This window comes from Tamandua tetradactyla, chromosome 8 (assembly GCF_023851605.1).
Source record: "Tamandua tetradactyla isolate mTamTet1 chromosome 8, mTamTet1.pri, whole genome shotgun sequence".
Lineage (NCBI taxonomy): Eukaryota > Metazoa > Chordata > Mammalia > Pilosa > Myrmecophagidae > Tamandua > Tamandua tetradactyla.
This window is the reverse complement of record NC_135334.1, coordinates 70,656,769-70,669,918: the sequence shown is the minus strand read 5'-3', so window position 1 is coordinate 70,669,918 and position 13,150 is coordinate 70,656,769. Positions and strand designations below refer to the sequence as shown.

General features: G+C 39.8%; 1 protein-coding gene across 2 annotated transcripts in view; it reads right to left on the bottom strand.

The window, feature by feature from the left end:
* XRRA1 (X-ray radiation resistance associated 1) overlaps window positions 1-13,150 on the bottom strand; it is a 118,716-nt gene that overhangs the window by 80,688 nt on the left and 24,878 nt on the right. Inside the window, exons 4-7 of one of the 2 annotated variants that reach the window (XM_077113573.1) lie at window positions 10,869-11,053; window positions 7,471-7,542; window positions 4,626-4,698; window positions 3,266-3,363 (exon numbers count right to left, since the gene is read on the bottom strand). In XM_077113573.1, coding sequence (XP_076969688.1) covers window positions 3,266-3,363; window positions 4,626-4,698; window positions 7,471-7,542; window positions 10,869-11,053 — 428 coding nt within the window. Of the gene's footprint in view, window positions 1-3,265; window positions 3,364-4,625; window positions 4,699-7,470; window positions 7,543-10,868; window positions 11,054-13,150 lie in introns of those variants that run through there. The other variant, XM_077113574.1, reaches the window with a different exon arrangement.

Below are 13,150 nucleotides of genomic sequence, written 5' to 3'. Positions count from 1 at the left end.
GGTCAGAAGAGGCTTTACTGAACAGGTGGCACTTGAGCTATTCTCAGAGACAAGGAGATATTCAAATTCTTAGGGTAAAAAGACATGCCAGGCAGAAGCAGCAAGTGGCATGCATAGAAGCCAGAAGGCAGGAGATTTCCTTGCTTGTTCTGGGAACTTCAAATGCTTTGAGTATAGCTAGAGCCCATGGTATAAGGGAGGGCCTGGTAAGACTGATCAGATCATAAAAGCACCAAGCACCAAAGGAGTGCTAAATTCATGGCACAATCAGCAAATCCAACATGTTTTGAGGGTTCACATAATGGGGTGATCCCACTTGGCTAGGTTAAGCAGAGCTTCTTTCAAGGAGGAAGGCCTAAAAAGCTGGTTCAGATAAGCCTAGGTAAAGATGGGGAAAATTCTCTCCCTCATACCCATAAATGTACGTCAACAAGTCTATCAATTGTATCTCCTTAACATCTCTTCTACTTGCTCCCTTCATACCATTCTTCATGTAGCAGCTAGAGTGATTTTTCTAAAATACAGTTATAACCCTATTCTTCCCCAGCTCAAATACCTTCTACAGATTCCTATTAGCCTTAACAAGGCTTCAAAGGTTCTCCGTGATTTCTCTTCTGTCACGTCTCCAGGCTTATCTATCACTAGTCTTCCACTGTATTTCACTCTCCATTCTAACCATTCAACTACATTGAGCTGCATCATCGATGCTCTAGTTCAGGAGCTGGCAAACTATGTCCAACCTACTGCCTGCTACGTACAGCCTGTGAGTCAAGAATGGTTTTTATATTTTTAAGTGGTTGAAACAGATTTTTAAAAATAATATGAAAATTACAAGAAATACAAATTTCAGTGTCACAAAGTTTTATTGGAACACAGCCATGCTCATTTGTTCACGTATTGTCACGGTTGCTTCCCTTATACAAAAGCAGTGTTGACTAGTTATGAAACTATATGGCCTACAAAGCCTAAAATATTTACTGTCTGGCCTTTTACAGAAAAAGTCTGCCAACCGCTGTTCTAGATGCTTTGGCTAGTTAATGCTGGATCCAAATTTGCTTTCCATAAAATTAAGGGAAGCTCGAAGAAATGAATAGCTTTAGAATCACAGGTCAATACAATTTTAGAACTGGCCCAGAATTTACTGATAGGGAAACAACTCCCAGAGAGGGTAAGTTATTTGGTCAAAGAGGCATGGCAAAACTAGTGGAAAGACCAAAACTAGAAACAGGGTCTCCTGACTACCATGCCAGGGTTCTAGGTAAACCTTTTAGAGACTCAAATCAGGACAAAGTTAAATTTGCCTAAATTGACTCCTGAAGAATTCTACTCTGTGTTTTTCCTCCGTGGCAGCCTTTCTGGAAAACAAAGACAGAATATTCCTAACCTCCTACTATATCTGCTGAGTCACATCAAGTTTTATTATACATCAAAGTATTCATTACTGTGAGCTGCAAATTCAGGACATTTGACAGGTTTATCTTTTTTTTTTTTTAGAGTGGCCTTGCAAATCATAGAGAAATGAAAACCGGCCAGGAGATCTCCTCTTCTCACTTACATTGTGCATCTTGACTTTGCTGTACTCTCTTACTTAAATAAATTCTTTGGGTAGGGCTAGATCTGCTGGCTAAATAATCTTTACCAGATTCTATCACACTATAGAGTAGGGGGCCTCCAAAAAGTCAATCATGATTAATAAGTACATCCAAGCTAGTCAGTTGTGGGGTCAGAGCCTGGAGTCATGTCACTCCCCATGGTCCACTGGCACCTGAAATATGGGTTTGAAATGGTAGGGGTGAGGGATACAAGACGTCTGGCACAATGTATGTCTCACAGTAGGAGCTCAATAACTATTTATTGAAAAAGTTAAAAAATAAACAAATAGAAGTTCTCAAGAAGTTCCCAGGCCTGGAGGTCAGGGAAATGGCTCCCTATACCTCTAAAGCACCTGGAACCTGTCTATAGTAAAATAAAATATAAAAATATTTTTAACATAGCACAAAATTACATCAGTTGTTTTAAGTTTACCTTCCCTTTATTTTGGGGGGCTTATAAGAACTTTGCTTCCTAGACAAGTCTGAGGATCATTTCTCTCTTAAATCATGGTAATCACTGTTATCCTCAATATGACTTAAAACATGGAGAGAAGATACCATTACATTCACTATAGCATATTTTAAGAATGCAAGAACACATAATCCATTTTAGGAGGATTGCCACACCAAGTCGTTAAAACCTTTTCAAATTTTGACATGTAAGGGGCATTGACTCCAAAAAATTAACTGTTATGGAAAATCTCCCTCTTTGACGAGACCAGATTAAGTGATGAATTTGTGAAGGATGGCTGACCCTTGATGTTTTCAGGTTAAATCACATAAGTTACCAACTCTTAGGGATCAACCCCAAAGGCTCACGACATGCAGGTATTTTGCTGAGGTTTGAATCTGAAACATTTTGACTGTGAGACCAGAATCTGGGAAAGAGGCCATTGTTAGTGAGTGAGGTTGGCAGATGCCCTGCCCCACACCTTGCTCTAGCTCTGTTCTTTATTCTCCATGTGACGTGACTCTTGGGTAGTGAAACCAGCTTTCTTCTTTTGTGAACAGTAGCCCACAAGTGAGAAAGAAAACTTTCATGAAAGTTGAAGAGGCAATTTACTTGAAGTCTGAGAATATGCATGGAAGATACCTGACTGCTGATGGAAAATTTAATTGTGGAGAAAGACAAAAATCCAAATGAACTTTTCTATATTCTCAGCTCTGGGGTACGGAAAACATCTGGGGATGTACAAATGTTAAGAACCTCCTACAGAGCTCATAAGAGCCCTATTTTACTTCATACTCATTTCTAGGCCTAGAGACTACGGCCTGTTGGGCTCCCTCTGGAATCAGTCCATACTTGTTCAGCTGGTCTAATATGCTGTGCCCAGCTCTTAACCTCCATGGCCCCCCACATCCCACTGGATGCAGACCTCCCCTCAAACTCTCTTCCCAATGACACTTTGTTTAAACTCACTTTCACAGACTTCCTTGAGCATGACGTTTGGCATCTATCTTCCAAGTCCATGCCCCATGGCATAGATATAACATATTCTCATTTATTTGCCACTGCTACTGGGGCCCCCTCTTTCTGGAGGCCAGTTTTGAGACAATAGCCTGGCTGTAAAGGCAAGGAAACCCCTTCCCAACAGTTCTAATCAGTAGAGAACCCTATACCCATCCCTTACAGGGAAACAGGTGGGCACCAAAACTCCCTACCTCCAACTTACTTCCAAGAATTTAAAGTCTCCATATTTCACGTAGACTGTTTTGATGTCATTAAATGCGAGCTCTAGTTCCTTTAAGGCTGGAAATGTGTGAAATGCCTCTACATGGGGAGGAAAAAAAGAGAATCTGCAGCTTGTAAAGGACTTCAAAAGAGAAAAATGTTAATAATGAACATTTGCTGGGTTCCCACATTAGGCCAGGTACTGTGTAAGGTACTTTACATATGTGGCCTCTACTCTGACAATCCTGAGAAAATAGGGATTATTACCTCTGTTCTACAGTTGAGGAAACCAAGGTAAGATTTGTTAGATAGCACTGCTGGCAAGTAGAAGAGCCAAGAATTGAGGGTAAGTCAGCCCAATTCCAAAGCCCATTAAAAAAAAAGTCTTTATTATTTCTGGTTACAAAAGTAAACCTTCTCCTGACTCTCTCTCTTGACCTCCTGCACCTCTATTGCCATTACCCAGCTTCAGGCCTCATTTCCCACCCCTGAATAAACGAAATAGACTCCCAGGTTTCCTGGCCTCCATCTTCTTCTATTATTATCCATCTTCCTCACTGGTATCACTGAGTTTCTCTATTTAAAAGCCTTCTGTGACTCTCTTTCGCCTGCAGGATAAAGTCAAATCACTCAGGGCCCATGAGGTTCTGATTCCTGCCAATCCCTCTAGTCTCAATTCTCCTGCACATGCAGCCCTCACAAACATTCAGGGCCTCTCCAGGCTTGCCATTCCACATCTGCTTCGTCAGCCTGAAATGCCTTCTTCCTAAGTCCTGAGTCATTCCTATTTATTGTTTTAGGTTTGAATTTAGGTGCTTCTCTTCCCAGAAGTCTCTCCTGATTTACCTATAAGTTAAGTCCCATCTCTTACGGGACTCCCATCTCTCCCACCAAACTATGAGCTATAAGTCCCATCTCTCCCACCACACTATGAGCTCCCCAGAGCAGGACCTGGATGAACTCATTTGAACTCATTTTTAAAAGCCATAGTTCTGACACCAGCAGGGGACGCTGTGGATTTGCTGAATAAACAAACCTTTATGGTCCTAGAGGGGCTCTTACTGACTTAACAAAACATTTTTATATATCTATCTCATTTAAGACTGCAAGGGGAGGAAGAAAAGAAGGGAACTGTCCTCATTTACAGATAGAAAAGCATCACCTTACAGAGAAATGTTCTAAGTAGGTAGTGCCACAGCTGGACTAGAATCTAGGTCTGTGTGCTCTCTAGTACCCAGCCTACTGCACTCCAAAAGGGAGAGGCATGGCCAGTCATGGATGGACAGACAGACAATTCCTAACACAAATGAATGGCTGTGCCAACAAGAGGAGGAAGGAGTTTTCAGGAAAGAAAACCTTACCTAGAGGCAGCAAGTTTTCTGAGGCATTGATGTAGATAACAGAATGGAAATGTTTGAAGTCCTTTTCCTTAGCCTGTAGGAAGGCATTTCAGAAGAAACACAAGATTAGTGCCCTGCCTAGAAGCCTTGCTGAAGCTCCAGAGCTGCTGGGAAAAGAAACAAAGACTAAAAAGGTCACAAGGGCACGCATTTGTTGAGAGCTGTAAGGTCTTTAATATTCCTTTTTTTCTATTATAAAGTATTTAAAATTACAGAAAAGCATGATACTTGTAAGATCTATGTAACTACTACTCAGCTTTAATAAATATGAATATTTTGCTATCTTTGCTTCAAATCCCTTTAAAGAAATAAAACATTACCGAGAGTTGAATTCCTCACTACCATAGGTGCCCCTCCCCAATCCCATTCTTCTACCTCCCTCCCCACAGCTAAAAGCTATTCTGAATTGGTGGTTATTGTTCCCATACGCTTTGTACTTGTATTACAAATATCTGTATCCATAAACCATATATAGTATTGTATACATGTTTTAAAACTTTATAATGCAGGCATACTGAAGATATTCTGCAACCTGTCTTTTTCACTCCATACCACCTTTTTAAGATTTACTTATGTTACCACATGTAGCTCTAGTTCATCCATTTAATTACTGAATAATCCCCCATTGTCTGAATATACTATAAGTTATTTATCCATTCCTTTATTTATGAAACATTTAGTCTGTTTCCAATTTCTCATTATTACAAACAATGTTGCAATAACATTTATACAGGCTTCTTTAGCATAAGAGTTTCTCTAGTGATATACCTACAAGGGGGATTGAGGGTTGTAGGAATATCCATTCTCAGCTTTATTAGACAGTGCCACATTTCTCTCCAAAACAGTGGAACCAATTTAAAGTCCCACCCACAGTGAATATGAATTTCTATTTCTTTAAACCTTTGCAAATAGTTAGCATTATAAAACTTGAATAATTGTCAGTTGGAGGCTTGCGAAATGGCATCTCATTTCCATTTCCTTGATTACTTTGTGAGGTTGAATATATTTTCCTATTTTAATAGCCTTTCAGGTTTTTACTTCTGTGATCTAACATATTTATATCTGTTGTCCATTCTTCTACTGAGTTGTTTATTTATTTTTCCTATTGCTTTGTAGGGTCGTTTAAATATTTTGAATCTTAATCCTTTTGTTTATATGAATTGCTAATATCATCTCCCAGTTTGTGGCTTATCTTTTGCTTTTGTTTCTAGTGCCTTGTATTAGATAGCTATTTTACATTTTAATTAAGCTTTATAAACCCTTTCCTCTATGGTTTAAGCTATTTGTATCTTATTTAAGAACCCATCCCTTCCCCAGAGACTTCTTCAGTTAGAAGGCAGAGAGTCCTGGATCTGGGATGGGTCATATAGGTTTTACTATGCCCTCATCCCAAAACAGAGTGCCACTTAGCAAAAAAGCTTCCTCTAACGTCTAAACCCACTTTTCCTATAATAAACAGCTAACGATGTTTTGCATTCTTTGGGTGCCTCCAAGTGTCTTCATAGCCTGAAGGTATTCACCACTTCCTCAGAAGGGAAAGAAAAGCATGGATTCTCCTAGCCAACTTCAAGGTCAGCAAGCTTCCACTTATTCTGTAGATCTCTAGGATGCCTTCCCTGAGTCAAAGGCTGAGTTAGAGGCTGTCCTCTAAGCCAATACAGCTCTTAGTGTTTCCCTCATTCACTGCGTTAACTAGTCATTGTTTATTTATGTGTCTATTTCTATCTCCATCTAAGCCTATCCTCCTCCCTTCCCACAGGCCTATGTGTTCCAGAGGGCAGGACAATGAATGAGCACCTCTGTGCCCTCCAGTAAGCAGAACAGAGCCAGACTAGGCCTCAGTAATGTTTGGGGGGTAGATATATGGGTTGGTGAGTAAATGAATGAGTGAGTGAAAGAAGGACAGACAGTACCCAAGAGGGTGCCGAGCTCTGGCCAGCCTATTTGTAACCCTCAACAACCGCACTGATAGAGGCTCCTGATATCTTTTGTTTTGTCTCACAATTATATGTGAGCTATATATTAATATCTGTGTGAACAGTGGCTAGCTTATTCTCAGTCCCAAAATATCTGCCCCCCAGGTATGACTATGGCTGTCCCTTTCTCTGAGTAACTCAATTCTGAGAATATGAGTGCTAGGTGAAGTGAAGCAGGCCCCTCTTAGGAAGAAGTCTGCTCCACATTTATTTGGCCATCCTGTGGCTCATAACCCTGATTCCATGTGGCTGGTTTATACAAATGATCTCTTTTGATGTGCCATGGAAGGCCGACAAAACAGGAAAGTAGTTTTTATCTCAAATATTATGCCCTAATATCTTATATTTATACTGTCTTGGGCCACAAATTTGGCTCCAAGCTGCCCATCAACCAGTGCAAAGAAAGAAACATGACTCACTCATGAGTTACAGGGTCTAGAAATTAAGAACAAACTAGCTTCATGGGAGAACCACAACTATTCCTGGCACTGAAACCTGAGAGATATTTCTCCTGCAGGCTCTTATGATGGTAACTCAGTGCCAGATATTGAATTAGGTACCCACAAAATTCTATCACAAATTCAAAATCAGGTTCATAAGGATTCTTCCTTTAGTTCATCTCACTGTGGGACAATGGCAGTAACAAATTTATAGCAAAATTTTGTGTCTGAATATTAGTTCTACTCAGCAAGTCTTTGCCTGACCCTACCTTTTTCCATGGGACTAGATTTCTACTCTTTGGGGATTCTGGAAGCACAACGAACAAACCAGAAGAGCCAAGTACCTTAGGGCCACTTACCACAGTCAAAATGTTTGCTGGTTAGCCTTACCTTGGAAAACTTCAGGCCACTCACATTAATGTTGCACAGCTCTGATGGCTTCTTAACACAGTGGTGCTTCAGCTGGAACACAAAGCAGAGTCACCTCTCAAAGACCCAACAAAGTTTATACAATCAGCTGAGATAAAAAATGAGTCCTAATTGAGGAAGGCAGTCTGGTTTAGTAGAAAGAACATGGGCTTTGGAGTTGCTCAAAACTGAGTTGCCATCTCAGCTCCCCCAGCTATAAAATGGGGATAGTAACACTGACTTTATGCCATTGTTAGGAGGATTACTTCCTCTCTGGTTGCTTCTTCTCTCTTTTCTGTGTCCCACTTTCTCTGCCTGGTTCTTTAAAATTCTGTGTTTCTGGGGCTTTAGCTTCTATTCTCTTCTATTTTTGTTGCGTTTTCTCCCATTGGGCAATCTCATACAGGGTCATAATTTATTTAGTTGTTCATTCATTCATTCATCAAATATTTATAGAGTAATATTCTGGGCCATGTATTGTGCTAAATACATTAGCAAAATTTCTTCTAATCCTATCTAAACCCTTTGATATAGGTATGATTATCTCCCTGTTTTTAAGATGAGAAAACCAAGGCTAAGAGAAGTAAAATGTCTTGCCTCAGATCACAGCTAGTAAGTGACAGATCTGAGATCTGAGAACAAATCTATAATCACCAAATTCTGTGTTCTTTCGAATACCATGTCACCCTTCATAATTAAAAAGTAATTTAAAAAAATCAACTTTGGAGTTTCCATTTCTTTTTAACCAAACCTCATTCATTTTTTTCTGTCAGTCATTTATTTATGGCTATTATTTTTAGGCATCACATTAGGCATTGGGAGGGCAATGAAGAAAAAACAGGCATTCCATGCCTTCATAGAGCTTACAGTCTCACAGAGAGCCAAATATCAAAGCATGTATTTATAAATGTGATGTAAGTATTTCAAAAGAAAAATACAAGAGGCTGTGGGAGACAAGAAGAGGAGGTCCTATCCTCAATCTGGAAGTGAGGAAATATTTACTGGAGGAAGTAATATTTCAACCAAGACCTACAAGCTGAGTTAAGAGTTGGTCCCATAAAAGTGGATGATAGAGGTTGTAAAAGGATTTCAGGCTACTGAGGCAGGAAAAACCAAGGTGCTTTTGAAAGGAGATAAAACAAAACAAGGCTAAAGAGGCAATCGTCAGATCACATGAGTCCATGTGGGCCTACAAAGGTATGTAGATTTTATCCCGCAACCAATGAAAAGCCATTAAAGGTTTTTAGGCACAGAGCCGATATGATCAGATTTGTGTTTTATAAAAATTGCTCTGTCTGATATACACAGGTAGGATAAGATAGGAAAGGAAGAGGAGAGACCAGTGTACCAGGCATTGTTATTTCCCAATAGCCACTTCTCTATTTATTCCTTGTTGAAGAGCCCCAATTTTATTTCCATTTCTCTGAGTGGATATGTACTTCCAGAATTGAGTTCCAAGAGATAAATCTTGACCTGTCTAAACCAATCATGGCTATCTCATTCCCCTTACCTATGACCATTTGGACATATGATATACGTATAGTCAATGAGACACTGGCTGCTGGGGGTGGAGGAACTAAATTCTGGAAAGGTTTTTCTTACTTTTAAAAAATAGACACAAGACAGCAACAATCCCTTTTCTACTTCTGGTTATTGTCCTTTAAATGTGATGACAGGATTGGCTACAGCCATTTCAGGATCATGGAGGCAATTAGGCCAAAAGGACATATCAACAAGCTGAAGGTGGCATAGCAGAAAGATGGGAGGAACTGGGTCTTGGAAGATGTTGTTAAACTAGTAAATTAATCTACTAGGAATAACAATGCCTCTGGCTATTTTCTTTATGTGAAACAGAATATGTCTGTATTGTCTTCTGTTATCTATGACTAAAACTTTCTAACTGGTTCAAGCTAGTGAAGAAGTTACTGAATTAATCTAATATCTCTTATTGATGGTGGTCCTCATTAGGGTGGTGGCAGTTGAGATGAGAAGACAGGTTTAGGAACTAGTAAATAAAGTATCAGGCTTAGCAATGGAAAGGGTGAGGGAGGTGAGGGAGAGGCAAGAGTCAAGGATAACCCAGGTTACTGGCTTGATGACTGGGTAGCATAGTACCATTGTTGAAATAGTAAACTTAGAAAAGAGGTGTTTGGGGACTTGGAGTGGGGTATTGGTGCAATAGCACAGTTTGAGGTGCCAGTGAAACATTATGGTGATATCCCATTACTCTGAAAAACAACATTGTTACCAAAGTAGCAATATGGGTAACAAGCCATATTGATTAATGTAGGACTGTACATGTATTTGGACAATTGAAGGAAAAACAAAAGACCACTATGGGAAGTATTTCTGCCCCTCCTCAGTACTATAGAAATACCAGGTGAGTTGTTTTAATTCTCTTCACCCTCAATGAGAAGTGGACATAATAATGAAACAAATTTTACAGGACTCTTCAAAAAGCTTATACTACTCACTTGAGGTGAGATGAAATCAACTGCCTCTTAAAATCTCTCTTTCAACATTTGACTTGTGCAGAAACCTATCTTTTGGGAATGATAAGTTGAGTTCAGGAATAAGGTGAGTTGCCAGAGAGTTCTTAGGGAGCTATGAGAACTGGATTGCACATTAATACTTGTTTACAAAATGAGTCTTTGCAAAGCCACTAAGGCATTGCACAGAGCAGATGTGAAATTACCTAGCTAGTCTCCAAGACAGCCACCCTAGCCCTCCTCATAAAGGTTGTCCCAGGTTTTGGGCACTGGATAATGTCTAATCGGCTCCTCTGGCTTTCAACCAGATGCTAAAGCTAGAGAACAAAGGCTGTGTGATATCTGACTTCCCTAATCCTCCCTGCTCCTGGACAAATTTCCCTAAGCAGGAATCTCTATACCCCACTATGTGGTGCAATGGGATTCACAATTTACTGTACCCCTGACCTACTCCTTTGATCCCCTTACTCAAGAGTTTTTACCTTATATAATGTAAAGACACAGGTTTTGGAGTCAGTAAACCAGGATTCTAACTCTGGCCCAGCCATTTACTAGTTATGGCACACTGGCCAAAGCAACTTACTTCTCAGGACCTCAGTTTTCCTATCTGCATATTGGTGACAATAGGTATGACAACACGTATCTCACAAGGTGGTTGTGAAAGGAGGATAGAACACACCGGCCTCCTTCAATTCTTCCATGTGTAAAGACTTAGGTCCCTTCATAATCTTGGCTGTACTCATTTTACCAATGTCACTCTCATAGTAGGATGCAGTGGGTTGGGTAGTTGTGTCAGAGTAGTACAGGGCAAGTCCTTGACACCCCTCCCCCCTCCCCCCATAACAGTTACTAGTTGATGCTGCCGGTCATTTCAAGGTGATTTGCTCTCACCAGAAAATCTCGGTCCAGGATGTGTCCAGAAACATCTACTTGGTTTTCCCGCCGAGACCCTTTCTTCCCCCTGATGTCCAAAGCAAGGTTCTTCTGGGTTTCCTGACCTGCAATTGATGCCTCTACTGCACTCCTGGTCTTCTTCTTCAGGTTACATTTCCGAGCCACTAACCAGTGTCCTCGGCCTATTGAGAAGACCAGAATAGTGAGAAGGAGCAAATTCCTCCTAAGCCACAGTCAGTTATTCACCTAAAATACTAAAGCCAATAATATTTCCTGATTACCTAATATTATCAGACATTGTGCTGGCAGGGGCTGGAGGGGGTTGGACCCTACATACCTTATCTCATTTAATTGAACCAAAGACCTAATGAAGGACGTATTACTGCCACCATTTTACAGATGAAAAGGCTGCCCCTCAAAAAGGTGGAATGATTTGGCCATTCCTTCCTCCAACTTTTTGACTTCAAATTCTAATTGCTCCTTCAAGACACTGGATCAAAAATTTCATGTTCTGGGAACTTCCCCAACTCCCCTCAGCAGAGCTGATCACTCTTTCCTGTGCCAATTAGTTATTCTCCCATTGGATTTGCTCAGGTAAATCCAATATGTGACCTCAACACAATGGGCTCTATCTTCACAGATCTCACCATGGATGCCATCACTATAAGGGACAAGTTATGTTAGGAACTCAGGATAAGAACATGACAGGCTTGTTGTCATTTTTCATTTTCATTTGCCTCGAGATATTTACTGATTTCTTTAGTAATTTCTTCCTTGACCCACTGGTTTAAGAGTGTGTCGTTGAGCCTCCATATATCTGTGAATTTTCTGGCACTCTGCCTATTTTTGATCTCCAGCTTCATTCCTTTATGATCTGAGAAAGTGTTTTGTATGATTTCAATCTTTTTAAATTTATTGAGACTTGCTTTGTGACCCAGCATATGGTCTATCCTTGAGAATGGTCCATGAGCATTTGAGAAAAAGGTGTATCCTGCTGTTGTGGGGTGTAATGTTCTATAAATGTCTGTTAAGTCTAGCTCATTTATTATATTATTCAAATTCTCTATTTCTTTATTGATCCTCTGTCTAGATGTTCTGTCCATTGATGAGAGTGGGGAATTGAAGTCTCCAACTGTTATGGTAGATGTGTCTATTTCTCTTTTCAGTGTTTGCCTCATGTATTTTGGAGCATTCTGGCTCGGTGCTTAAATATTTATGATTGTTATGTCTCCTTGTTGAATTGTTCCTTTTATTAATACATAGTGTCCTTCTTTGTTTCTTTTAAATGTTTTACATTTGAAGTCTAATTTGTTAGATATTAATATAGATACTCCTGCTCTTTTCTGATTGTTATTTGCATGGAATCTCTTTTCCCAAGCTTTCACTTTCAACCTATGTTTATCCTTGGGTCTAAAATGCATTTCCTGTAGACAGCATATAGATGGGTCCTGTTTTTTTTAATCCATTCTGTCAGTCTATGTCTTTTGATTGGGGAGTTTAATCCACTAACATTTAGTGTTATTACTGTATGGGCGGTACTTTCTTCTACCATTTTGCCTTTTGGATTTTAAATGTCATATCTCACTTTTCTTCTTTTTACCTTTACTGATAGTCTTCATTTCTATACTCTTCTCCACACCTCTCCTGTCTTTTCTTATCTGACTCTAGTGCTCCCTTTAGTATTTCTTGCAGAGCCAGTCTCTTGGTTACAAATTCTTTCAGTGAATTTTTTTCTGCAAATGTTTTAATTTCCCCCTCATTTTTGAAGGACAATTTTGCTGGATATAGAATTCTTGGTTGGCAGTTTTTCTCTTTTAGTATCTTAAGTATATCATCCCATTGTCTTCTTGCCTCCATGGTTTCTGCTGAGAAATCTATGCATAGTCTTATTGGGCTTCCCTTGTATGTGATGCATTGTTTTTCTCGTCGCTTTCATGATTCTCTCTTTCTCTTTGACATCTGACATTCTGATTAGTAAGTGTCTTGGAGTACGTCTGTTTGGATCTATTCTCTTTGGGGTACGTTGGACTTCTTGGATCTGTAATTTTAAGTCTTTCATAAGAGTTGAGAAATTTTCAGTGATAATTTCCTCCATTAGTTTTTCTCCTCCTTTCCCCTTCCCTTCTCCTTCTGGGACATCTACAACACGTATATTCATGCAATTCATGTTGTCACTCAATTCCCTGAGTCCCTGCTCATATTTTCCCATTCTTTTCCCTATATTTTCCTTTTCTTGTTGGATTTCAGATGTCCCGTCCTCCAGTTCTCTAATCCTATCT